The sequence below is a fragment of the Myotis yumanensis genome, unplaced genomic scaffold, assembly GCF_028538775.1.
Source record: "Myotis yumanensis isolate MYYU_CA2020_CCGP unplaced genomic scaffold, mMyoYum1.0.hap1 SCAF_3, whole genome shotgun sequence".
Lineage (NCBI taxonomy): Eukaryota > Metazoa > Chordata > Mammalia > Chiroptera > Vespertilionidae > Myotis > Myotis yumanensis.
The window spans coordinates 191,251,688-191,279,600 of NW_027223754.1; the positions used below are offsets into that span (position 1 = coordinate 191,251,688).

The following is a 27,913-nucleotide window of genomic DNA, read 5'->3' on the forward strand; positions in this document are numbered from 1 at the left end:
AGCCTCACTCCGACCAAGATGTGAAGGGAATATGTTTAGTTGGGACTTAGAGCAAAACCAGGTGTACAGAGCAACGCCTCTCCAACTTCAGTGCACAGCAGAATCATGGGATTAAAAATGCAGGCGCCTACGCAGAGATTCTGAGTGGGTAAAATCTGGAACAAGGCTTAGGCACTTGCACATCCCCAATTCCACCCCCTATATTCTGATGTAGGCGGTCTTCCCCCTCCAGTTTAGAAAATCACATAAAACAGTGACAAAGCATTTACCACGCACACACCACCGTCGCGCCGCACTGCCCCACCTCCACACGCACATTTGGATGGTAGCTCCTGGTCAGCAAACTTGTACACGTCTGACCACATGTGAACAAATACTGCCAACAGTCACCCACTCAGATGTTCTTCTCAGAGACTCCACCTGCCATCCATTGTAATGCATACTAAGCAAAGACAACAGTTCTGAACTCACGGCGAGTTTTAAGGTATACAATTACTTTATTTCCTTGGCCTGACAGCATAAACATTACACAAGAACCTGCAGCTGACAGAATCAACACCCAGATTCCCCCACAGGAAGAACCCTTTTCGTGAGCAAGAGATGAGCTGAAATGTCATGTCTGAGTGCTCCCCACCCCCACCCAGAATAACCCCTAAAGTGAAAATAATCAGAATCAACAGAACCCCCACGAATTACTAAAAGTCATCCTCTCCAACTTTTCTAACTAGCAGCTGCAGTAAATGAAAACCCCAGGAGGGAAGCAGCTGGCCATCACTTAGCATTTCTGTGCCTTGAGACAGAAGGGACAGCAGGGAGGGAGGACATCCGTTGAGTCTGTGATTGGAAATGGCTGAGGCTCATTAAACTCCAAGGTAGGGGTGGGATTAAGGGTGCCAGAGAGCGAGCAGGTTAGGCAGAGATGTTCAATACTTCATCAGTTCCAGTTAATGCTATCAAAACTACCTTCATGGCCACGTCCTTCAGGCCTGGCCCTTATTTTCCTAAAGTGAGCGCCATCTAAATTTCTGTCCGACATCTATCCCCGTCACTGGGGTGGTGCTTGATGTCTGTGAGATTATGACTGGGAGGGGGGGAGACGTGGTGAGGAGGAGGAGGAGGAGATGGAGGAGGAGGAGGTGTACAGATAGGAGAGAGGGGCACAATGTTTGAATTACAATGTGTCTCTTTTGGTCCCAGGAGTGGTCCACTACCAGTAGTCCTAAAACATTCCCCTCCCCTACCCCCAGCTAAATTGTGCAAATGTCAAAGAGAATCTCTGCCTGAAGAGAAGGGAGAGCCGAAAGTCGATGCTAGTCCACAATCATCTCTGGCCCCAACCTGCCCACCTCCTGTCTCTTCTAAAAAAAAACAGAACAAAACAAAAAAACACAAAAATTAATTCGCAGCAATGCTATGAAATTATATCCTCTCCATTCCTCAAGCAAAGCTAATCCAACGGCTCTGTCCTGACATGCTTTCTCCCTGGGCCGAGGAAGCAGCAAAAAATATCAGTTGAGCAGGTGAAAATATGATGACGGTGTGTACGGTGTAGTGTTTCCAGATGTCTTCACCTTCTGTCTCCTCCATGGTGGGAGCTAACGATCTCTTCCCCACATCCCACACATCTCCCTCCCCCTACCCCCGAGTCCAGGTGCTCCCATCTGCTGGGCTGCCACCACTCACTTCCCATACACACTCTCATCACTGTAGGCCACGTACAGAAAGTAGTCTTCCTCATGGTTGTCCTAGGGGAAGAGATGAGGACAAGTCAGAAAACATCATCCCATTCATTATCTCCATGACCAGAACACAATCCTTATCTTTAAAAGCTCATTCTATCTAGCGAGGAAAACACAGATACAACAAAACATGCACATTGAGATATATACTGATAGGGAATATATGCCACGGGATAACAATTAGATTAGAATATTCGAAGTTTATTTAACTCACTAAGGGGGCACAGTAGGAGGCAACATCTTGCGTGAAATCCTTACAGGAATAAGTTACACTCTTAGGTGATATATCAAGACAAAGTCCTACACTATAGTTTTCTCATATTGGATTCTGACAGTTTACCAAGGAAACCAAATAAAATCACAAACACTGGTCTGGCCAGCATGGCTCAGTGGTTGAGCATCAACCTATGAACCAGGAGGTTGTGGTTCGATTCCCAGTCGGGGTACATGCCCAGGTTGGGGGTTCAATCCCCACTGTGGGGTTTGCAGAAGGCAGCCGATCAATGATTCTCTCTTATCATTGATGTCTCTTTCTCTCTCTCTCTCTCCCCCTCTCCCTTCCTCTCTGAAATCAATAAAAATATGTATTTTTAAAAAATCACATACATTATTCTCTCCAGCTGAGTTTACCTGCTAAAACAATTTAAAGATTTTGGTCTTAATTATAAATTTGTTTATTTGAAATTTTCACAATCAAAAGCCATTTCCTACTGTTTCAATAATGATAATCCCATGTTAAAATGCTCTAGGCAAGGCTGGCCAGCGTGGCTCTGTAGTTGGGTGGCAACCTATGAACCGGGAGGTCATAGTTCAATTCACGGTCAGGGCACACACGCTCAGTGACTCTCTCTCTCTCGTCATTGATGTTTCTGTCTGTCTCTCCCTCTCTGAAATCAATAAAAATATATTAAAAAAATAAAAATACTCCAGGCAAGGCAAGACAGGAACAAGAATTAAAAGGGATTGCATTTAGTAGCTGCTCTATTCCTAAAGGACAGTGCTGTCTAATCACACAGAGCCTCACAGTGCCTGCTGTGAGTAAGAGGATCCTGATAGACTACACCTCCTGTTCCACTTCCCAGGTGTGTTATCAAAATGCACTAGAACAAAAGCCGGAGAACACCAGACCTGTCCGTATTGTTGTAACCAGGACCATTACCTCATACAGCTGGCCCATGGTAGCGCTAGTGGGAGGGATAGTGTTGTTGACAAAGAAGAATAAGGCGTCCTCAGGTCTCAGGTGGATCCTCTTCCGGATTAAGAAGTAGAACTGGCCAACTGGATGAAGGAAGAAGGTTTTATAAAAGACAGGCAAGAGGAGAGAACACAAGGGACTAGGAGAATCCTGCTACACCTGCTCCCTTTAAAGTACCACCTTGACATACCATCTGAACAGAGCCCATTACTGTCCCATAGCGACAGAAATAAAGTGAAACTCAGACTTGTACTCCCTTGTACTTGTAATAGGCCACTGAGCAGTTTATTCCTCAGAAAATAGGAGCTTACCTTCATTTATGCAAATTTAGACCCGATGTTAGCATATCCACGCTAAGCCTGAGGACAGCTTTGAGGGAACACTATATATCCAGACTGCAACAGCCCCAGCATTGTCTAAGTCTGATTTGAAACACACTTCCTTCCGAACACAAACTAGTCATGGGAAGCGGTCTTCTCGACTCCAGTAATCTTAGCACCACCACTCATCCCAATGCTGGGACAATGAATGGAGTTCGCTTTCCCTTTTACGGAGCACACTGAAGAAATTCTAGGAGGCTGATATTTAAATCTAAGACCTCTAGAGCAAACATATCTAAAAATCTTTCCAGTGTCTCCTGGATTTAGTGATAATTCCACTAAGGATCAAAGTGAAGAATGAATATATCCTCTGCAATTCCAAGCGTTAACCAAAGTATCTGTAAAACGTTAACCGAAAAAATGTTGTTTGGGGAGACAAGGAAATCATTTGAGAACCTCTAAAATGTGATTCACGCAAGAAATTAATCTGGCTTTCCTCTTGGAATAAAGTGACATCATAGTAACAAAGATGATGTTAAGTGCTTTAAATAATAGACATCTGATCTCTTTCAGTGGTTTATACTTTTCTGTGCCTGCATCAAACAAGGCACTATGATGCGAAATGCTTAAGGGACTGGTGATGGGCAATAATTATGTCACCATTTTGAATAACCTAACTTTCTGAAGAACCCTACTTTCTTCAACCTACGTCCTCAGTCTCAATCTCATGCACGCAGGAAGGACTGGGAACGCTTTGCTATGGGGGGAAAGGTCAGAGAAGAAGAGCATTACCAGTGAGGTCAGAGGGCACCAGGTACTTCCTCTTGTCCAGATCAGGCACCCTGGCCTTAGGAGCCTTCTCCACGATCACCTGGCAGGAGAGTCAAAGAATGGAATGAAAACTACGGAAACCAACCTAGTATTTTTCCTTCCACGTCCTACCGTTTCCCCATTTGAAGTGGGTTTGACTAGTCCCAGGAACGTTTTTCTATTTCTTATTCTCCCTTACAAATATATGGGGAAACGGGCTTTCTTAGAAAGGTTATAGTTTTATTACTGCAATAACAAGAGGACGGACAGGGCATGTGACGAAAAGTAAAAAGAATCTTGATTTTTAAGTAATTACAAGTTACCCGTCAGGTATACTATAGGATAAATGCCTTTGGGTATTTAATTAGAGCATTAAGGTTGCCTAGGTCTTCTCAAATGGTCCAGAGTACCTGTTAGTTTTCTTTCTTATAAATGCCATTTATTAAAACTATAGATGATGTGGTTTAAATTTTATACTTTGTCAAAATTTTTGAGAATGACCACAAAAAAAAGTTCAAGACACTATTTTATTAAGCAAAAGAATAAGTAGTAAAATAGTTCTTACAGTGTGATATTCTGTGCTATCTCAGTACAATAACCCATTTATCAATATTATGTTAAAATTTCAAGGGATTTTTCAATGTCTATAAATATTTCTATATTTGAAAATTTAGAAAAACCATAGATTTCCATAGGAGGAGTAAAAATTGAAGATTTGCCCTGGCCAGTGTGGCTCAGTTGGTTGGGCATCATGCTGTGCACCAAAAGGTTGCTAGTTCCATTCCTGGTTAGAACATATGCCCAGGTTGCAGGCTCGTTGCAGAAGGCAGCCATTCGATTGATCGATATTTCATTCACTCTGACATGATGTTTCTCTCTCCCTCTCCCTTCCTCTCTCTCTAAAACAATTAACTTAAAAAATATTTTTAAAAAATTAAAGACTTTTTACTCATGTAAATTTATAAAATAGAAAACTTATAAATATTTAACATTTTAAATATTTAAATAATATGTTTAAATTTAAGTTACATACTACAAAAGCATATTTAGTATTTATAGATTTATAATCCGTGCATATTATATTATATATTTAAATTTTAAATATTTAAAATCTATTATAAAGCCGTGAGATTTAGACTTTTAGTTTAGAAACTATCATTACCCTAGACAGAGGATTTGGAAAATATAGGAAAAGCAAAGAAGCAGAAATAAACATGGTCAAGTATCCCTAGTAGCTGTTTGATCTTCAACAGGTCACTTAACCTCCCTCAGCTTCAGCATTCCAATGAGTAAAGGGAAGATGGTAACGTTCCAACATCTCCTTTACAAAGTGATGGTACTGATACGGTGGACTTGAGTAACCGGTAAAATTTTATGTGAAAATGCTTTGTGAATTATACAGAAGTATCTAAACACAAGGACTGGCTTAGAGGAAAGTGTCTAAAGCTTTTAAATTTAAGGAGACCGATTAAAATAGTGAAAAACTGCCCTGGCCAGTGTGGCTCACTTGGTTGCGCATCTAAAGGTTGCCAGTTCAAGTCCCCCACATGCCCAGGTTGGGGGTTCCATCTCCAGAAGGGGGCCTGCAGGAGGCAGCTGATTGATGGTTCTCCCTAATGTTTCTCTTTCCCCCTTCCTCTCTCTAGAAAATAAAATTAAAAAAAACACAGTAGTGAAAAACTTATTTTATGTATACAGAGAAAAATAATCCTATACCATTAAGACCAAAGGAGCATGACACTTAAAAATAAAATCTGTAGAAGCCCAGTCGATGTGGCTTGGTGGCTGAGTGTCAACCTATGAATCAGAAGGTCACAGGTTTTGGGCCCCCGATCCAAACAGTGGGGGGGGGGGGTTGTTCAGGAGGCAGCCAATCGATGATTCTCTCTCATCATTGATGTTTTTTATCTCTTTCTTGCTCTTTGAAATCATTTTTTTTTTTAAAATAAAAGAAGGAAACCACAACAAGGAAGCAGAAAAAAAAGCCAACTGCAAAGAAGACATCCGCTAGGGGGGTTAGGTGGGAGGGCTTGGAGAGGAAAAGGAAGGAGAGGAGTGAAGCACTGCTTTACCAGAAAATGTTTGTTTCCAGGAATCCCAACTCTGCTACTCTCTTACAGTGAGCTCTGGGCAGGAGGCTTTGCTCATGGTTTTCTCTTCTGTGAAATGGAATGTGGCTAGTACTCCTTGGGGCTGTCCATGTATTTAAAAAATAGACAGTGAAAAAAAAAAAAAAGACAACCTGTGCCTAACAGCTTCCTGCAATGTCACAGGAAACCCTTCTCTCTCAAGGCACAATCACTCCTATTCAGGTTTGGCAGCTCTAGAGACTCTGCTGGGGCTAAGCTTGAGTTGTGTGAGCAGTCAGGGTACGTGGCTGCTTCACCGCCGCCCATCAACGGTGGAGCTGAAAGGGGGTTTGGAAATAATCTACTCTAACCCTCTATTTGGTAAGCAGACACTTCAACAAGATTCAGGTTCTACCCCAAACTGGAATCAAACCTCAGAACTCAGCAAAGCTCTTCTTCCTGCGTCACAGCTAGAAAGAAGGTCACAGGCTGAGGACCTAAGGAGCAGCTGGGAGGCTTATTCCTGGTTAAAACTTAACTGGAGGGACGATGAGGTCTGAGTGATGGTCCAAATAGTTTACAAATTATACCATTTTGTGAAAATTTAATACCAAACGCAGCAGGAAGGGAATAGGGAGAATTAGCTGAAACGTTCCGGGTGAATGCATGGAAATGGAAATGGGCTGGATCTCAATGTTAAGGAAACATAGGAAGTTTAACTAGATTTAGGAACAGGTACATTTCAGAGTTGGTGACTTACACAGAGCTACTAAGAACAGAGCTTCAGACTACCCTGGACTCTTGACGGAAGCAACAGTTTATTCTCTACATCGGATACCTAATAGTGTGAGGTACACAGGGCACACACTTAATTCTGATAGAACTGTATTTGACACGGAGGAGCATTACAGCAGGAAGGACCCAAAGCAGGGCTGCAATCCAAGGTCTGCAACAGACCAGCTGTGTGAAGCCTTTAGGAAGTTACTTCGTTTATCTGTGCTTCAGTCTTCCTCTGTAGAATGGAGATTATAATGGTGGGCGGATGATTAAGACAGAGTGAATGACTACAGGCAGAATATGCTCAGGTACACGGCCAACTATCAATAGTTAACTGTCACTTCTAGATGTTATTATAGGAGAGTGGAGTATCACCCGATTTGGGAGAAACTTTAGAAGCAGTCACCCAAGAGCCAGAGACCAGCGAAGCAATGAGCGAAGGATCCTTTTTGGTGTGCAATTTCCAGAGAATGGTACAGCCCTCACGCCTCCTCTTTCTTATAGGAAAAGGACCGTCCTTAGAGGAAAAGGGCTGTTCCGCGTTTCTACCAGATTGCCCTGGTGGCTGTGAGATCATGACATTTAGATAAGGATCGGCGAGGAGGCCTAAGCATACCTGCTGGGTCAAGAAAGCAACATCAGATCATCGGAATTCCTTTACCTGTAAATTATGTGCCACATGGATCTTAATGTCCCTGCCTGAAGATAGAGATTTCAATCTAAAGTTTCTGCTCCTTCATCCCCAAAATATAAAGGTTGCTGCTCCCTCTAACACCCTTAAAAGTCTTCTGCTTTCTGATCGGGCTGTGTAGCCCACAGGAGAGAAAAACCGGGCAAGTGAAGGCGGCGGGGGGGGAGGAGGCGGGGGGATGGTGATGGGAAAAACGCCCGGATGCAGAAAGATACCCTTTCTGTTCCTCCTCAGTTATATTAACCAGGGTCCAAAAACCGAGAGAAAAACGCCCGGGCCTTCCTGACTGTGTCTAATGACAAGCTGATCAGAATAAGCAGCGGAGGAAGCTGCCTGCCCCCACAGCCCGGGAGCGAAGAACGAGGCAGCCCCGCTGCTGCGCAGAGAACGTGACCTTGTTTCCCGGGCCAGGCCGGTCTTGGGGCACTTCCCCCGCCGTTTGCCCTCTCCCCCAACCCTAACAGAATGAAAAAGAAAGAAAAAAAAAAGACCCACTGGCTTCCGAAGCTTTGCCTCCCAAACCCAATGCTATGGGGACCAAAAGTCAACTCGATTAAGGGAGCACCAGCTAAGGCAGACATCTATGGGAGCAACAACCAGAGATTTTTCCCAAATCAGTTCCCCTGCGACCCTAAAGGAAGCAAACAGACGGGCCCGACCTAACCGTCCTCGCACAAAAGGGCCACCTTCTGAGCGCCTGCCAACCCACACAGCCTCGGATACCGCTGAGTCATTCAAACGCAGGCTCCGCGGGAGGATGCGGTCCGCTGCCAAGATGGGTACAGGCCCCGGGAAAATGGGTTTTTAAAGATCCGCAGTCGGAGCACCCGTTCCGGTGGCTCTCCCGGCAGGGACGGGCGTGCAGGGTTAAGTAATTGCAGGGACCGGGGCTCCGCTGCGCCTTAGGGCAGCCATCACGACCGCCCCCCCCCACACCCCCGTCTATGTCCCCCTCCCCCTCCCCCTCCCCCGCAACTCACAGGGACCCTGTCCGGGTATTTCTTCCGGATCTTTTCTCCTTCCTTTTTCCGATACTCGAAGGGATGGTCCTCCTTATACTGGAACTTCATGATGAACCGCAGGGTTTCTAAGATCCCCGGGCGGGGGCCTGCCTCCAGGGCTGATGGCTGCGTCGCTCGCGTCGGGCCTCCTTCCGCCAAATGTCAGGACGTCTCGGGATCGCCTCGGAAATGGCAGCTCCCGCCGCACCGCAGCTCTAGGCCGAGCTCTCGGCAGGGATCTCGGCTCCTCGCGTCTGCAGGTCCAAGCCGGTCGGTGAAGAACCCGCGGCGGCTTTCCCCGAAAGCTGGGAACACAAAACAACACGGCGGCGCGTAGGGATTGTGACGTCACGGCGCCCCGCCCTTCGCCCCGCCCCCGGCGCCCCGGACCCCGCGGGATGGGGGGGGACAGACACGTGGTTGACTTCAGTGTGTTCTCTTCCTATCTAACCTTGTCCTGAATAGAATCCATTGCAAACGGAAACGGATTTTATACTTCTTATTCTATGGAGAGTGTGACATGAAAAAAGGTTTTAAAACAAAAAAAAATGTTCTAAAGATGTCTTCTTCCCTCTTTCTCGCTGTGTCTTGGTTGGGTCCAAAAACAAACACACTGGGGGAAAAACCAGGGCTTTCCAGCTGGTTGGGATCTGGAATCTGGGGAAACCGGGGACGAGGGTCCTGGGGTTCCTTTGGCCGGTGCAGACATGCCCTGCGCTTGCATGTTGCCCTTTGGTGCTTCAGTTGCACCCGCCGGGCACCTTGGGGGCGAGGCTGGCTTCCTTAGCCGGTGACCCCTCCTTCACCACGTTGGCGTCATTTTGTTTGTGTTCCTGCTGCCGTTTGCGCCTAGAACAGGAACATAAACAAATCGTGACTCAGGAATTCGAAGAGACGTATTAGGTGAAGGGCATGAAGTGTAATCAAGGTCCCCAGAGGGGTGTCAGCCATGACTCCAAGGGCTGCATGCATGCTCAAATATAGAAATGATTCACTTTCTCCTGTTAGCTCAGAAGATGGGGAAAGAAAATATCAAGATTGAAGTGATTAACTCAGTAGTTCTTCTCAAACTTTCTTTTTTTTCTTATACAAGCATTTACCTGAAGGATAGGTAGGACTACTGCTTAAATGTCCCCAATGTGAATAGAAAGTGCCACCAGAAAGGGTGGCGGGCCCTCCCCTTACCTCCCCAAGAATCAAAGGGACTAGGGCTTTTCCAGCCTCTCTTAATGGCAGGGACCTTTTGGGGAAGGGCAGCAGAAAGTATAAGAAGTGTGAGGAAGGGCTGCTTACCCAGAACAAGCTCAGGAAGTTCTGAAAACTGTATGAGACAGCGCAGCCAGTGTGGCTCAGTTGTTGAGCTTGGACCTATGAACCAGGAGGTCAGGGTTCCATTTCTGGTCAGGGCATATGCCTGGGTTGTGGGCTCAATCCCCAGTAGGGGGCATGCAGGAGGCAGCCGATCAATGATTCTCTCTCATAGTTGATCTTTCTCTCTCCCTCTCCCTTTCTCTCTAAAATCAATAAAAAATATATTTTTTTAAAAACTGTATGAGACAAAGGGCAGCCCCTGTCACCTACGTTGTATCAAGTCTCAGTGTCTCTGGTTTAAAAAATAAAACCACAAAATAAAAGAAACTAAGCTGTTCTGTTGAAACAGGAAAGTGAATTGTATAGCCCTACTTCTTGATGTTAATTATTTTTCACCCTGGCATCTTTCAATCATTTTTATGGGTGAAAATCCACCCCAGAGATGGGAGGAATGTTAAAGAATCTGTGAACATGTTTTAAAACCATCACTATTATTCAAATGCATTCTTAATTAGTCTTTAAGTTTTGTCTTTATCATTTCTGAGAGAGAGAGAGAGAGAGAGAGAGAGAGAGAGAAGACCCACTAAAGCCAGAATAAATATAATAAAACCATATTGTTACAGAGCAGTAAGAAGCTAGAAAAATTTCAGGACAAGCAGAATAGGGAAACTAAGATAGTTAAACAGCAGTTTGCAGCCACCTGATAGTAAATATTATCTTCCCTAAACCAAGGATACTTAAGAGTAAATGGTTTGTACTTCACCTCCCCAACCACAGGGTAAATAGCATAAATCACTCTACTCACGAAGACAGATAACAGAACCCCAATTATCGCCATTTGCCAACCACACCCAAGGACAGACAAATTAAGAGAATAAATCTCATTTTGCTACATCAGCATAAAGATGCTGAATATTCTATTGATTCTCCCCTAAGACCTCCCCTAAACACCCAGCAATTAAAACCCCTGAGAATGAAGGTCCTAATTCTTTCTCCCTCTGGAGAGCATGCCTGTGCCATCCCCTCCCACTCTCCTTCCCTCACAGACACATATCTCCTCAACTTCAGAGACCTCAGGAGACTTGCAACCATGGAAGCAATAGGCAGTGGCAGGTTGGTCGTCCAAGGCTAACCCCTTGAACCTGTCTCCAAGTGAGCCTTTTTTCTGACTTCCCAGTGGGCCTAGGCCTCCTGTTACTTCTATGCCCTGCCTAGTTTCACTGTCCTAAGTGTTTTTGCTTTCCTCAATAAAGTCTTGCTTGCTTTCCTAAACTTTGTCACTTGATTGAAATCTCTCCTTCAAGAAGGCAAGAATCGAGGTCTCATCAACTCCCCTGTAACACTATTTCAATGTGTCATTTCTTTTCTTAATATCATTCCATGGTTAAGGATTCTCTGTTGACCTTGGGGAAAAATTCAATAGAAACATTACAATAAAGTTGAGGACATTTCCTAGGAAGTAAAATAGTAAGACAGATGGAAAGAGGGCAACAGGATGCAAATTAGAGTTTCAACATTCAAATACTAGGTGTCTCAGAGAGAATTCAGAAAATGGGGAAGGGAAGTTAGATTTTAATTATAACAGCTAGTTTTGCCTTAAAAATCCTAAGGGAATTTTGTGACAAGCTAAATTATCATTTAAAGTATAAGGGTAGTACATGACATTCCTTAAACATGGAAACCAAAATTTCATTGCTTGTGTGTCTGTTTTCAGGAAGCACCTGCAAAATGGGTAAGTAAACCAAGAAAGGAAAAGACATGGCATACAGGAAACAGGATTTGACACACGAGAGCGATAAGGATAATCACCAAGGTAGTAAAAGTGGTTAATAGTTACTAATGTTTTAAAATACAAGCTTTATGTATAGTATGTGTCTATTAACCCCCATAGTCCTCACATAATAATGTAATATACTCACTTTATCCCAATTTTACAGCAAGAAATTGAAATATAGAACTATTAAGTAACTACACCGTGATTGATTGGACAAGAAGTAAGGGAAAGAACCAAAGTATTAACCCACAAAGCCTGCTTCCCATTGAACTCATATAATCAAAATTGTGATACACTAGTAACTATATTTAGAAGATAGGAGGGCACAAGAAATGTTCAGAGTGTTACAGTGGTGTGGGGGTCCAGAACGAGCCACCCCAAGATGTGCTTCAGTGGAATACAGATTACTTGGAGATTTTAGATTAGGTTCCAGAGAAACTTCTACTCCTCTTCCCCTTGACTATCTGGAGGAATTTGAATTAGAGACCTTGCCCGTAAGAGATTATCGGAGATAACTGTGTTTGACCTGCCAATGTACAGGCCAAGGCAAACTATAATATTGAATGTCTGCTCTTCTTATCATCCTGCAATGACCTTGGAAGCCCCCAGTGCACCGTATCTCACCTCTAGCTCAGGATGTCTTATATAGCTCAATCCCCCTTTCTATCGCTGAACCTCTCATGTATGCAGGGTCTCTGACTCTCTCATGTGGGTGGGGTTCCTAAGCACAGAAGATTAACTTTGATTTTCTCTTGTCAATCTGCCTCCTGTTATTTTGATTATTCCAGCCAGCCAAAAAGAACCAGAGGGGGAAAGAGGAATTTTTCCCGTTCCCCATAGTAGCAAAGATAGGGATCATGGTAATAAAAAAAAAATGGCTAAATTTTCATCTTCGACAATGCAACATATGCATAGTATTTGGAGAAATGCAGAATTTACAGAATCAGCTAAAAAGTGGGAAGTTTTCATATATATATATATATATATATATATATATATATATATATGATGGGAAGGTGCTACTTCGCAAGCCCTTTCGAGCTCTTTGACGTTTAAATCTCTATTAATGTATACATTTGATGAAAGGAAATAAAAATTAAACTTAAAAATAAGAGCAAAAGGTTTTTCAGTTTGTTTTTTAAAGTCTTAGGAAGTTGAGGGTAAAACCAGCTCAGACACTCAGCTCCCTGCAAATTACATCACTGCTCTACAATTTAGTCTCCTTCACAGGGAGTTTGGAGAGCCAAATGGTGCCCTGTGGGCATTCAAATGGTAATGTGTACTTGCCAGTTATTTGACTTTTAATAACCTTTGTCCCCTTTGAATTGAATTTGCATTTATCTACTTTGGTACTTACTGAGTTTGAATTTATAACACTTTTGAGAGAGGGAAAGGGTAGTTAGTACTCAACTATACCACCTATGATAATTAGTATTAACACCATAGGGGAGAGCAAATTCTAAATCTAGTTAGTGCAAGAGGGCAGTAAGAGAGATCCTGGACAGGCAAGTTGGATATACAAACTGGTACTCAAGAAAGGTCTAGACACTTGGAACATTGATATCACTTGCCAAACAAGGACTGCAATCACCAAAGGGCAACATGAACAATTAAAGCATGAGTACCGTGAGGCTGAAATAAAGAGGTGTTACATGTAGCCCGCCTTATTTCATGACTCTGCCTATAACTTTTATGAAAAAAGTTGAAGAAGTGTGTCTGTGAGGTAGACAGTTCAACAGCCATTGACTAGTCTCCCTGTCTTCTATATCTCACATCTCTTCTCTCCTGACAGCCAAAACATCTTACAAGCCACATGATCTCTTTCCCCTCTTCAAAAACTTAACAGTGGCTTTCATAGCACGCAGGATAAAGATCAAACTGCTTAAGCGCCTATGTAATGCCTTCCATAAAAATGCCAACCTGTCTTTCCAGATTCATTCTTATTATATCCCTTAACATTTTGAACACTCTCCACGATTCACATTCTCATTATTTCTACCTTTGCCCATTGACAGAACATGCTCGTATCCTGTATATCTAGTGTTTAGAATTCTAATTTGTCAGGTTTCAACTCAAACGTAACTACCACTTTCATTTCAAACTCTTAAAATCATGAGGTGATTTTCTGAAGTGCGAAAGTATACTTCTGGCTTCACCAGGGTGAAGGTGCCAACAGAAGGACCCTGGCCAACATTACTCAGAGACAGCATGCAAAATATTTTCCACAGTTGAACTCTCAATATATCTTGGCCAATCCATAAATCACTCAAATTGTTTTCCCAGTCAGACAGCCTGCTCAAGGGCAGATTTCCCATTATGGCCTCTTGATTACCTTCCAGACAATCTGCTTATCCAAGGAAAAGAAAACACAGCTTGCTGTTCCCAGACTTTGCAATTTTCCTCCCTGTCTCTTAAGTTGGTTACATAAACCCCATTTTTGCTTTATTCCCACATACCCATATATAAATAAACTCTTTTTAAAAAATATGTTTTTTATTTATTTCAGAGAGAGGAAGAGAGGGATAAAAGCATCCATGATGAGAGAGAATCATTAATCAGCTGTCTCCTGCACGCCCCCTATTGGCGATTGAGTCCACAACCCCAGGCATGTGCTCTGACTAGAAATCGAACCCTGACCTCCTGGTTCATAGGTTGATGCTCAACCACTGAGTCATGCCAGCTGAGCAAGGCCCTCAGCACTTTTAACTAGGACTTTTACAATAGGCTTCTAGGTGGAATTAAGACCTGACTTCTTCACACTTCAGTTAAGATCTCAGACTTTCACCAGAATATCTTCCTAAAACACTGATCACATTATGGAACTCTTCTGCTAAAAATACATTAAGTAGCTCATCGTCTTCTAGTCCAGTGTCTGAATCATTTAGTACAGGCTTAACGATGGGCACTTTTTTTTCAGCTCTATACTCTCCTTCCATTTTATAATACATAATTCATATAAAACTTTTGTATTGTCCTAGTAAAGTGAAGAAGCTAGTAGAAAATGAACAATTAAAGAATAAGCAAGAGGAAGAAGAAGGAAGATGGGAAGTTGAATATCTCATTCATAACCACATACAAGATTTATCTTAGATTAAGTTGGCTTATATTTTGCCAAGTTTATGAAACGCCTTTTCCCCATTTTAGAAATCACTGCCTTGAATTCACCCCTAAATCTGGTCTTCTTCAGTCTTTCCCATCATAATAAACACTAATACCTTCCATGTATTGGCTCAGCTCAATGATCTAGGAGTCATTTTTCGCTCATTTCTCTTACAACATTTCCCTTTCCAATCTATCAGCAAATCCTGATGATGGTATCCCAATATATCTTTCAAATCCCTACAGTTATCGCTACTTTCATCTCTAATATCACCGTGGTAGTCCCATCCACAAGCATCTCTTATCTACTCTTCTTCAGTAGCCTCTCATCTGGTCTTCATGTTTTCATTTACTGCTCCAGTCCCTTTTCCTGTAGCATTCACTCACTGTTAAAATTCAAATTGCATAAGCGACTTACTGTTTAAAATCCTTCAATAACTTCTTGATGCATGTAAAATATAGTCTATACTCCTTGCCCCCAAGGCCCCTTGTCTCTCTCAGACTCCATTTTTGCAGCTCCCTCCTAAGCTCACTAAATCAACTACTCCAGTCTTTTTTCAGTTTCTCAAATTTACCCAACCGTATCACATCTTTGAAAATGCTCTTCATCACTCTGCCTTTCCCAATGGTTCTTTGCACTCTTCATGTTTGAAATATATATTATATTGTATATATATATATATATATATATATATATATATATATATGAGGCCCAGTGCATGAAATTCATGCACAGGTAGGATCCCTAGGCCTGGCCATTGATCAGGGCCGATCAGGGCCTTCTGGCTGCTGGCCAGGGTCTCCGTTCCATGGCTGCTGGTGGGGCCTCCCTTCCCCGGCTGTTGGCTGCCAGCCAGGGCCTTCCTTCATTCCACGCCACCCCCTGGTGGTCAGTGCACATCATAGCAAATGATCGGTCTCCAGTCGAACTCCCGTGGGGACAATTTGCATATTAGGCTTTTATATATGTAGATTTGCTTTTTCTTAAGCTTTGTGAGGACCAAGAGTCAGAGACCCTGTGTTTCTTGCACACTTTTATACCTCCAGTTTGCCTCAGCACTATTCTTGGCACATAATTTCCATTGAATCAAATGTAATACAACACACAATTAGAAATATTATTATTGGGAAGCAGGAAGGACATCTATTTCATTTAGACAGAAGGAAAGAGGAAAGGAGAGGTTCAGAGCCACAAGGGTTGTAGCTTTGGGCTAGGAAGTTACCTGAAAGCTTTGATTTCCTCTCTAAACTAAGAGGACAAATCCCCTGCCTAGAATTAATGAGTAGGTTATGGGGTGTGAGGTTTGAAGAGAAATATTGAAATTTGAATAACTACTGAAAGGAATGGAAAAATTACTAAAGAAAATCTAGAAGAAATGGTAAATGGTCCTGGTGTGTTGGAGGTCGTGACCTTGTAAATGACCTCAATCAGCAGCATTGAGAGATTTTCTGCAGCTCTTCTGTTCAGCAGTGTAGGCTTTGGGGAGAAATCAGTTAGCTTCAATGAACCAATGTTTAAAGTTTGAAGAATAGGTGTGAGGAATGTTTAAAGGGGTTAAAATTTTTTGAGAACAGTGGCTAAAGTGATTGAGCTTATTAACAGATATCTTAGATAGAGTAGATAAAGAAGTGAAGTCACATGGGTGCTACCAGCTTGTGACAAAATGGAATGGTGACAGGAGTGAACTCCATGTAGCTACTAGAGGGGCATAAGGGCAGGGAGAGATGGGGCAGAGAGATCTCTTTAGAATAAGATAGGATTTCTTCCAAGATCTTATTATACCTGACAACATTTTAATTTAAAACTATGAAGCAAGAATATTTCACAGAATGTGTGATGATAAAGTGATTCATTTGGCAGCAGCAAAACAAGGCCAACTCGTGCTATGAACAATTCATGCATTTCAACAATTTCCAGAGGCAATTTGACAAATGACCCAGGAAAAACGCAGATCACCAGCAGGTTATACTCAGAATAGTTTCCCTCTGGCAGGGCTGAGTGAGCATTCCTCCAAGAATGTACTTAATGAGGCACTGACTGCCCTAATCAGCCATTCCTGGCTCTGTAATGTCTCCCTGAGTACTGGAGCTAATTTCCTAATAAATGAGTTTGTTCAAATGTTCCCTACCTCTACGCAGAACACATTAACAGGAGTTGCATATCTTTAGTTGTTTACCTCAATTAACAAATATTATTGATGAAATAAAGCGACTTCAGGTGTGACTTAGCACGAACATAGCAAAAGGAGGAATCAGACATAATTTTCAGTAGGATCATGGCAGGCAGATGAAAATCAGACATCTGTATCAAGAATAAAAAAAACACGGGTGCATAATACTTTACAAATCTGTCATATATACTTAGTTTATTTGACCCTCACATCAAACTTGTGAGGTGTTATCATTGCCTATCGTACAGATGAGAAAACTGTGCTTTAAAGATTCCATTGGGTTATCTAAGGTCACTGCTGAATAGAATTCACTTCCTCAATTTTCCAATAGTATTATACTTTGGAGGTAGTATGCTACGTGGGCAGTTTAAGATGGCACAAGGGGATGGTGCCTTGGGAAGGATCTCATTTAGGCTTGGTTCAGTTTGTGCTCCCGGAAATGGAGAGGTGTGCAGATAGGAGGATGCATTTCTATCATGGCGCCACTAGGTGGCAGGAAAGGCCACCACTAGAATCTAGTGCTTGTCACTAGATACTTGGTTTCAAGTGGTCAACTCAGGCAGGAGAAAAGAAGCAAAGCAATACTATTCTTTCAAAGTTAGAAAAGGGTGCGTGTGTGTGCTCAAGCACGTGCGTGCATGCGTGTGTTCACAGGGCAGAGGAACTGAAAACTGAATAGAACTGTTACTGTCCTCTGTGCAATACCACTGTTAGGTAGGACCAGAGTGAAAGAAAGACCTTTATATCTGGCATTTCAATATATACTGTGCTCTCCTAGCCCACACTGCAATCCCACCCCTGGATTATGGATGTCCAGTTAGGTATTACATGATGTCCAAGATGACCATTGTCATTCAGTGTCAAAGTGGGTGTTCCCTCAAGAGGAAAAGTGAATTTGGTACATTAATGCTTATGGCTCCTCAAGTGTATTCTACCCAGGCGCTGGTAGAGAAGAGCAACTTGCAGTATCATGTGGGTGAAGGAACTCAATAGTTGGAGGAATTCAAGAAATATTTGACACATTGCTAGAGGTTAGTTGCAAATTTTGGTATTGGATAAATAAGGAGAGTTCTTGATTAGAGCATTCCATGTCGGAAAATATATGTGGCTGGAAATGAAGCGTTGGAATCCATGTGTTCCACTAGATGATGTTTAGATTCATCCTAAATCTTCTGAAAGGTAGCAAAAAAAATGTTCCATTTGTCTATCTTTACCGACTCTGCGGATGCCCCCTCCCCATTTATAAAACCGAAGTTCCCATCAATTTGGAGCGTGTTCTCCTTGAGGAGACACCTTCTCCACCGGAGGCAGCTGCTTCTCTTCTGGCACTGAGGGTAGGTCAGGTGCTTTCGGCCCACACCTGGCCACTGTGAAGCGACTCATGTGAAGAGCTTCCTCATACCCTGGGAGGGTGTCCACGGAGGAGGGCAGCTGGCCCAGCGGGCTGTGGGAGTGGGCCACCGCCAGGATTCTCCGTGCCGCCGGGCCAAACACTGACTGCAGGGCTGGTGAGGGGAGAAGGAATAGAGCTAGAGTAAATGTGACATCCTCAGAAATCAGGCTTACAACACTCTTTCCCTCTACCTTACAACTGACCAAACTCGTTGTCAACTCTGCCACAAATGTTATGGAAACCCTGTGCAGCTTGTTTAGAAACCAACTTCACTTTCTGCTAAAAGACCCTGTCTTCTCTGGTATCCTCGAATAATCTAAATGGGGTTCCCATATTCCACCATCGTTGGCAGATTTTGAACCCTTTAGACTAGGGGTTCTCAACCTGTGGGTCACGACCCCTTTGGGGGTCGAACGACCCTTTCATGGGGGTCGCCTAAGACCATTGGAAAACACATATATAATTACGTATTGTTTTTGTGATTAATCACTATGCTTTAATTATGTTCAATTTGTAACAATGAAAATACATCCTGCATGTCAGATATTTACATTATGATTCATAACAGTAGCAAAATTACAGTTATGAAGTTGCAACAAAAATAATTTTATGGTTGGGGGTCACCACAACATGAAGAACTGTATTAAAGGGGTCGCGGCATAAGGAAGGTTGAGAACCACTGCTTTAGACCGACCCACTGATGTTGCAATCTCCTTAGAAATATGTATTTCTGCCTTATTTATCTTTTCTCAAAATGACCGGGAGGCAGGAAAGGTGAGCGACAACACATCACATTGTTCTCTTTGCAAAAAGAAAATCACAGTGTTTTGCCACCTGTTGTTCTGCCTGGTATTTGCACTGCAATTTTAGTAAAGACTATACTATAAAGAAGAGAACAGAAGAAAATAAAGTGTCTTATGATCATCAAAAGAATGTTGAGGCTCATACTTTCTGTATCAAGAGGTGGAGAATAGATCCCATCTGTGGTAGACAGTTAGATATGAGCAGAGCAAGGATGATGGGCCAGGTCGAGAAGGTCACCAGGGTGAAGAGCCCCAGGTGCCCAGCAAAACTGGGAAAACAAGAACCTCACCCCCAGGGTAACATTTCCTCCTCTAGCTTATCTCTGATCCTGCTCTTTAGATCTCTGCAGTTCAGCCTGACCTTTCCTCTCTTGGCATGTTGCTAGTTATGAGGGTTAGACGCCCCCTTTGAGGGGGAACCAGAGAATAGCCCTGAAGCATTAAGCTCCATGACAGTTTCCATCAGCATAAAACACACCTAGGCCTCCTTGTGTTTCAGCCCCAAGCCCAGAAATGCAGCAAAACCAGACAAGAGGCCCCAGGACTGACATCATCAGAACCAAGTGCATTGACTTATGAGCACCCCTCTATCCCTCCCCCGCCCTGGTCTCCCAATCAGAGGAGACTAGGACCCTGAAAGAGCACTTCTGAAAAACTGATGAATATGCTATTGAGATGCCCCCTGAGACCTCCAGAAACATACCCTCAGGAGGGGCCCCAGTGCAGCTCCCTGTGGGGCATCCCCAGGCCCGTCCCGCTCCTTCCCCTAGGTGAGTTTTCCACTCCTCTCTCTGATCCTAAGCAGCAAGGGTCCTTCTTTTGCCTCCGTAACACTGTTTCCCAAGCCCGTTTCTTCTCCAGCTCACTTCCTCTACCTCTATGACTTTCTTTCTTTTTTTTTTTTTTATCGCCCCCAACCCTTTTTTCCTTTTTTCTTTCTCTGACTTTCTAAATAAACTTTTTCTTATATAAAAAAACAAAAACAAAAAGACTTGGAGAATAAATAACTGAAAGTACACATGACAGATTTCTTTAAATATATAATAATTCCAGATAGAACATGTGGGTTTTTACAAAATCCAAGACTTTTTGTGGTTGTTAATCCTCACCTGAAGCTATTTTTCCATTGATTTTTAGAGAGAGTGGAATGGAGAGGGAAGGACAGAGAGAGAGAGAGAGAGAAACAGAGCCAAATGAGCTAGGGCCCAAGACATTTTTGAAAAAAGGGGTATGCTTAGAGCTTAAGCCCATTTTATTAATCGTAACTATTTATGAATTGGGTAATTCTTCTCACAAAACATTTCCAACATCATCTCCAGCATTTCATTTCTTCCTTCACTCTCTCATCAGACAAGAACAATGGTTGTGATTACAGTGTGGCTGACAGCACAGGTCACTGCATCACCAGGCTTCCGGTCATTAAAACAACTCTGAGTTACAGCTTCTTTACTGTTCAACCAGGTGTTTAATACCATCCTGATCGAGTGTTTGAACCCGGTGCCCTTCCCATAAAAACAGTAGTGTACTCACAGGTGATCGTGCTCTGGAGAGTGCTATCATGATCAAAAGCGATGACTGTCACTTCGTAGGGTGGCCGGCCCTCATCTTCCCCATTTTGCTGGCGACTCAGGCAGCAGCGGAAGCACACAGAGGTCAGGCCACACAGGAGAAGCAGGGCGCCAATTACCACCAGCAACCTGCAAGGAGCCCACCAGCACCAGAGCTCTGGGTTCTGCTGCGTTTCCTAACTTTGGCATAATCAGCCTTCCACGTCTGCGGTTTGATTCTTGTGTGGATCTTTTATAGAGTAATTATAACATTTTAATTCCAAGGCTTTCACTTCACATGTTATACTTCCTTACTTTGTCAGCAAGGCAGAGCCAATTTGTTAGAAAATTAGCAAGAGGTGTAATATGACTTGGAGGGGCTGCTTTTTACTTTACTGAAGTAGCCTCTATAGGCTACTTTAGAGCTGATCTGAGGATGTAGACAATAATCTGTTGATGTTGCCCGGGAAGATGGTATTGAAATAGGAAATCCTGTCATATTGTCACATAGGGTGGTGATGAAGTAAAGAAACGACTCCATGCGATGCTATGCAAGTAAGTAGGCTGGCGGTCTCATATACATTTTTTTTTTCCTGCTGTCAAATATATTTAAACTAAACAAACAAACAAATAAAAACAGTGGCTATTATAGCTGAAACTTACCATATATACCAGAGATGTACCCAATCTGTAGTCAGGCAACTATGAAGAAAGAATAAAGTTTTTGCAATAAAAGTATAGTTAATTCCTATTATGATTCCAGAATCAAAACCATGAGTTACAATAATATGATCCCTTGTTATGATAAAGCATCCCAGGCTATATTAACTTCAATGTAATCTATTGTGTAATGGGATGCTTTAAATAGTTTTCTATGATAGATGGCAGTATGTAAATCATTTTGTAAATCACTATAAGACAGACTAAAGTATTGCTCATGAATTAATATTCATAGAAAATATAGCCATGACTATTGTAAATAGTTATGATGACAGTTACCAAGAAAGAACTTCCCAATTCGAGTTTAAAAGAGGTTGAGCCTGACGGGCATGGCTCAAGGGTTGAGCGTTGACCTATGAACCAGGAGGTCACGGTTTGATTCCCAGTCAGGGCACATGCCCGAGTTGCAGGCTCGATCCCCAATGTGGGGTGTGCAGGAGGCAACTGATCAGTGATTCTCATCATTGATGTTTCTCTCTCTCTCTCCCTCTCCCTTCCTCTCTGAAATCAATAAATATATTTTTAAAGAGTTTGAAAATGGGTGTGAAAGTTAACATTTGTATATATTTTGAGATCAATAAAATTTAAACATAAAGAAAATTTTGGTTATAAGCATGAAAGCAATACAAAGAAATTCATAATTTATGTATTACAAGTTGTTGCAGAAAAGGCCACCATAAAAACTCCCACCATAAAAAAGGCCCTAAATTTTCATCCAGAATCAAAACTGATATACATGATGGCTGAGGCCAAACAAAATGGGGAAAATGTATAAACCAAATTCAAAATGATGAAGGCTAATTAAATATTGTGAATTAACTAGGACAATTATACATTTTCTCTATTGGGATAAAAATGTGGATTGCATGAGAGAAGGAGTATGGGATAAGCTCAGGAGTGGGAAGGGGAAGTAAAGGAAAATGTTTGTTTATCTTTAAAGACGGAGTAAATTTAATATTACTTTCTGATATATTTATCTATTAAAATCTATTGAAATACGTACTCTAACATCTCCGTGGTTTCGCAGTTGTGGAACATACAGTTGGCATTTTCACTGAACAATGTCTCCTCCAGGTTTTCTCACATTCCCCCCGCACCCCTACCCTCTTTTCCCTTATTGTGTTCATCAGTTTATTTTACTCTTTAGATTCCACATGTAAGTGAGATCATGTGATATTTGTCTTTCTCTGATTGGCTTATTTCACTTAGCGTAATAATCTCCATTTGAACATCCCCCATTGTTCAAAGCCCTTTATAGCTCTATGCTGTGATTCTGATTCTATTAGAATGACTCTTCCTATGGTGATGCTGAAACCTCAGAGAGAGTGTGAAAGTAACCAAGGCCATCACCATTTCCCTTGGGTATAACATATTTGCATTGAGAAACTCTTCCCATGGCTAAATATGCGTTTTCCTTCAGCCTGAGCAAATCTTCGATCGAAACCGTCATTGATTTTTTTTACTAGTTTACCTCTAAGTGGAATGAATCTTTTCCCTTTATATTCTTTGTGTCTACATAAGACCTAATTGTGATAGGTTTAGATTAAGGGGTAATTATCTCAAAGTAATAGCTAAATAAAGGCTGCAATAAATATTAACATGCCCTAAAAAATAAAATGCCCCAGATTTGAAGCGGTGATGTACCTTTGGAAATCACCCACATGAATCTGACTGTGACTAAGATATTGAATCCAGTCTGTCTGCATGAGTCACTAAAAATCATGAGTAAGAAACTCTTCTGCAAATCTCTATGACTGCATAAATTGCGATGATTAAGTCGGCTGCTTTTAAAACTGGCTTTGGAAAAAAAACGCTGTCAGCAGTTTTATTCTGAGTATTTCAGATGACAAAAATGCATGTCTTTATTTTGGGATAACCCGTCTGTGGGCTAAGTGCCCATTTAAGTAGAAATAAGGGAAGTCACAGATAGCCGATGACATTTTGACCCTGTTTTGGGTATTGATGTTTTTGTCGGTCTCTCCTTCCTCCGCAGTTGGACTCTCAGATACTTACTGTTCAGGACTGACACAGCTCTCCTCACATCTTGCCCAAGGAAGCTGTAGGAAGGGAGATAGTCTCAGACAGGGAAACTGTCTGATCTTCTCTGCCCACCAGCCTATGACTGCTATGTTAGATCAGTTGGTGAGAGCAGGGTAAATGCGAGGACAAGGTCATGGGGTCAACCATGTTCAAGACTGTTTGTTTCCATCTCTCCGATACCCATCCATTACTGCACTTGAGGTGGGAGAACCTGGAAGAACAAATATCTAATCTGTTCGTTTTTTTCTTATGGTCGTGGCTGAGCATCACTGCCCTGTGAATGAGAGGCAGCATTTATATCAATTCGTTTGTCCTAGAAATGTCCTGACCTGTCCGTCAGGATATTGTGACTGTCTTCCTAACGCGTGCCCAGTACAAAATGAATTCTGTCCCACTGCTCTTTTTCATTCCCTCGGTCCATCCACAACTTACCATACAAGAGAAGAAGAATTTGAGAAAACGTGTTGAGTAGCTACTATATGCCAGTCAAATGGCTGATCATTCTTAATATTTCTTAACATTTCATCGTGATAACCATGTAGGTGGTTATATTTAACCTTACTTTAAATAGGTAAGGGACCGAGGCATAAGGGTTTAAGTAACATGACCACCTGCACACACCTCTTGATTCGGCCATAACTCAAATGAAACCCAAATGAACCAGGGACAAATCTGCTCTAACAGCTCCTTGACATTGTTAGCAAGTCCCTTCAACTCCTTGTAAAGAAAGAAACTTCCACTCTTTCTCCTACCTTACATTTTGGCTGACTTTCTCCTTCAAAAACCTCTCTAGGTAAACATTTGTTCTAGAAACTGTTTCTCTCTTCCAATAACTTGAAAGACTTGGTATTTCAGGAAATCAACAACAAAGACCACAAAGGTCCTCTAAAAAGGGACAGAGATTTACATTTACTTGGGGATTTATGGGGAGGGGGGAGCAGTGCACACATACTTCTAATGTATCAGAAAAGGATTTTGTAAAAGATCTAACAGCTGCCTTCTGCTGATAACATTTGAGAAACTACTGGTTTTGTTTTAATTTAAAATAGTTGACCACTAAGGATGACAAAGTGTGAGTTTCTTCAACCCAGTTTTGGTACTTGGTTTCATTTTCTTGACTAAAGGCTAGAAACACCGAAAGTTCTCAGCAGATAAAATGCCTCTTTCAGGCCTGCTGCAAAAAGAGAAGGAAAAGTGAAAAGGAGGGAAGGGAAGGTCAAGGGAGAGAAGAAGAAGCAAAAAAGAAGATACAAGAAAAAGAAATATATTTTCAGACATTAATTTGACTGTTATACAGGAAGCAAAACAGACACAGTCCACGCCCTGCTAGAAGTGGAACAGGAACCTGATAGTAGGCAGTCTCCTTAACGGATTTCATAGCTGTGTAAACTTCCCCTTGATAGTTGTTCAGGATCCCTTAGTCCAGTGACCCCTCTCCCAGCTAAATGAGTTACTCAGGGGCTTCTGAATTCTAGTGGGGAGAAAAATGAAAGATCCAAAGTATTTTTAAAGAGTTTCCTCTCTTTTAATTTAATGGAGGCACCTTTAAACTCCAAGAATAGTATTAGGGCTGATGTGGGAAAGTCCATTTAGGAGAATGACACACCTAGTTTTGATCATTTGCTTGGGAATTTGAGGGATGAGTGATAAAATGTTAAAAGAGAGAAATATGCACTCGGAAGTGGCATTTCTAAATTGCCATAGATACCTGACTTGTATCTACGGTTGCCCTAATTTCTGTCCCCTGTTTCACTGATGTTATCATTCGTCACACTTGCACTATGTCGCCCTATACCATAAAGGAAACATTCTAGTTATTCATTTGCCACTAACCCCTTTTGTCTTCCCCCCTCATTCGTTTTCCCCCAGATTCGTCTGAGAGTTGGTTTATCCAAGAAACAAAAACAAAAGCGTTATTCCCGCATTTTCACAACTTACCTGGATGAAATAGACCAGGGTAGAGGCCAACAAGGTGTGGACTCTCAGTCCCATGGGGCTGAACTCCTGCGTCTCCGGGGTCACGCACTGGGTGTCCGTTACCTGCTTTCCATGTTCTGCTGCTTCCTTTCCGTGCTCTGCCCCTTGTCTGACTTCTTGACCTAGAGGACTTAGGAGAGACACTTTTCTTAACAATAAATCACTGTTTTCTTTTCTCTCTTTCTCTCTTCTTATTCCCCTGGGCTTTTTATTTTCCATGATCTTTCCCTTCCCGTTCATCCTGCCTTCTTTCTCTTTTCTATTCCTGGTTTGAGGGTTTCCACATTTGCTCCCCTTTATCTTTTCTTTCCTTCCACTATTAGTCCTTTCCTATATGTCCTTAGCTTTCTCCCACTGCCCCCAAAAGAAAGACGTTTGACGAGGACGCATCAGTCCTCGGAATTAGATATTTCTCTAGGCAGTGAGGAGAAACTTGACTTGGAGGAGGATCAAAGAGAGATTGCTCTTCTCCATCAGAAAAGGAGTGATCCTCTTGGTTCTTCCCCACAGCACACCAGGTGACTGTTGAAGGTTGAAAGTCACCCCGCCAAACCCCATTCACTGGCCCTCCACGTGATTAGGCCTCCTCTCTTGCTCTTGGAAACCCTCCCCTTCACTATGTTGATAATCAACTCTCCTGGTTCTGGGTCATTTATTCCCAACTCTTGGAGGAGGACTGAGAGGTTGCCAAATGAACTGGAAAGCCATCCCATCTTTGGAGAAACAGATTTGGAGATTAGAATTTAGAATTTCTGGGTCATGTCCATTGAATTCCTGTCCACTCTGACTTCAATTCCCATTGAAACAAATAGTCAGACAGACTTAAAAAACAAACAAACTGGGTTCCAAAATTTCTCTCTCTCTCTCTCTCTCTCTCTCTTTCTCTCTCTCTTTCAAATAAAATCTTAGGTAAGAGTAAAAATAAGCACATATGGAAAAAACATATAATATTTGTAAAGAAACGTATCTATAGGAACAAATGAATGCCATTTACATGAGTTATACTTAAGTTGGTAATTACTTACTTAATACAAAGTATTTCATAAAAAAATTAGACATTAGTTTATGGAAATGTATCTATTTCATAAGAACTGAGTAAAACCAACTTTCAGACCTTTTCTAACTCTGAAAGTCTAATTTTATTGAGTCATTTTTCAGGGCAACTGTTGAGAAGGATTGAATCCAAGAGCCTTCATACTATATGACAATGTGATGTAAGAATGGAGAATATAAAGTTATTCATTTTTTAGCTAAGGAAATCAGTGAGATAAAAGTCTCATATGACACTGATGATTCAAAACCAGTCAGTTCCAAAACTAAATGAGCAGTACCTTTTTTTGTTTAATGTAAGGAAACTGGTGTTAAGATGAACAGTATTTTCCAAATTTCAGCAAAAAGCTTGGCAAGGTAGAAGGTATTTAATAGGAAAAGAAGAGCAGGACTCTAATCCAGGCCCTCCACTGAGTTATTAAGTTATTTCTCAAGTCCTTAATTTTCTCATTCATATAGGGTATCCCACAAAAATGTATACACACACTTTGAATAATTATAAAGGCAGTGTTTATTAAAATACATTTCATTTTCAAAATTGAATTATCAGCTGATAAAGTTTATATACATTTTTGGGGGGAGGGGAGGAAACCTATATAATAGGAGTGGAATGTCCACTTGACCTGACCTAGATCTTGTTTCATGGAGAAAATACAATCAGAGAGACGAAGGCATTTTGATTATATTTCTCTCCTGAACATGGGTAACACCATTAACCCTTTATTTCTCTCTTTTTGTTGTTGTTGTTGTTGTTTTTTAAGAGAGAAAACACTCTCTTTTTTAAAAAAAAATGTTTTTATTGATTTTAGAGAGAGGGGAAGGGAAAGGGAGAGAGAAACATTGATTGTCTGCCTCCTACACACCCCCTACTGGGCGTGAAGCCTGAAACCTGTGCATGTGCCTTGACTGGAAACCTCTCTGGGTACAGGATGGCGCCCAACCAACTGAGCCACACTAGTCAGGGCTCTTTCTCTTTTTCTTATCAGAAAGGTAGTGTTGCATCATGGCTAAGAATCCAGGTAGATTTTCTGGGATTACATCTCTCTGTTGTTTAAGTTTCATTCCATATAAAATGAAGTGACAATAATAATGATGATGTTACTTCATAGATTTCTAGAGATTTAATAAGTTAATGTGTGTGAAATGCATATAATTGTCCCAATATAAGAAGCACTTTAAATGTTAACTACAATGACCTTGATTTCCACTCAGTTTCACCAATGACCTTCACCTTCATGAGTAACTGATGTCCATCATGCTTCTCATTGTTACCATGACCAAGTTTTACCTATTCTGACATTTCAATTCATGAATAGTTTCCCTTGCTATCCTGGCCATCTCTTCTCTCAATCATTCCAGCCTTCACCCGCATGAACAGGTTTGCCAATTAACATGACCTTTTTTCCCTCCCAGAGCACTTTTCTGT

The 27,913-nt window shown here is 41.9% G+C and overlaps 2 protein-coding genes across 2 annotated transcripts; both read right to left on the bottom strand.

Annotated features, from left to right (window-relative positions):
• Window positions 1-474: 474 nt before the first annotated feature.
• Window positions 475-8,941, bottom strand: GABARAPL1 (GABA type A receptor associated protein like 1). Its single transcript, XM_070410693.1, has 4 exons — window positions 8,582-8,941; window positions 4,047-4,125; window positions 2,899-3,017; window positions 475-1,745 (listed from the first exon to the last, which is right to left on the bottom strand). The coding sequence occupies exons 1-4, from the start codon at window positions 8,669-8,671 to the stop codon at window positions 1,680-1,682; spliced, it is 354 nt and encodes a 117-aa protein (XP_070266794.1). The 5' UTR covers window positions 8,672-8,941; the 3' UTR covers window positions 475-1,679.
• Window positions 8,942-17,122: 8,181 nt separating this feature from the next.
• Window positions 17,123-26,000, bottom strand: TMEM52B (transmembrane protein 52B). The gene is made up of 5 exons (XM_070410694.1): window positions 25,399-26,000; window positions 23,434-23,477; window positions 21,364-21,402; window positions 20,684-20,850; window positions 17,123-18,462 (listed from the first exon to the last, which is right to left on the bottom strand). The coding sequence occupies exons 1-5, from the start codon at window positions 25,675-25,677 to the stop codon at window positions 18,218-18,220; spliced, it is 774 nt and encodes a 257-aa protein (XP_070266795.1). The 5' UTR covers window positions 25,678-26,000; the 3' UTR covers window positions 17,123-18,217.
• Between the last annotated feature and the right edge of the window lie 1,913 nt (window positions 26,001-27,913).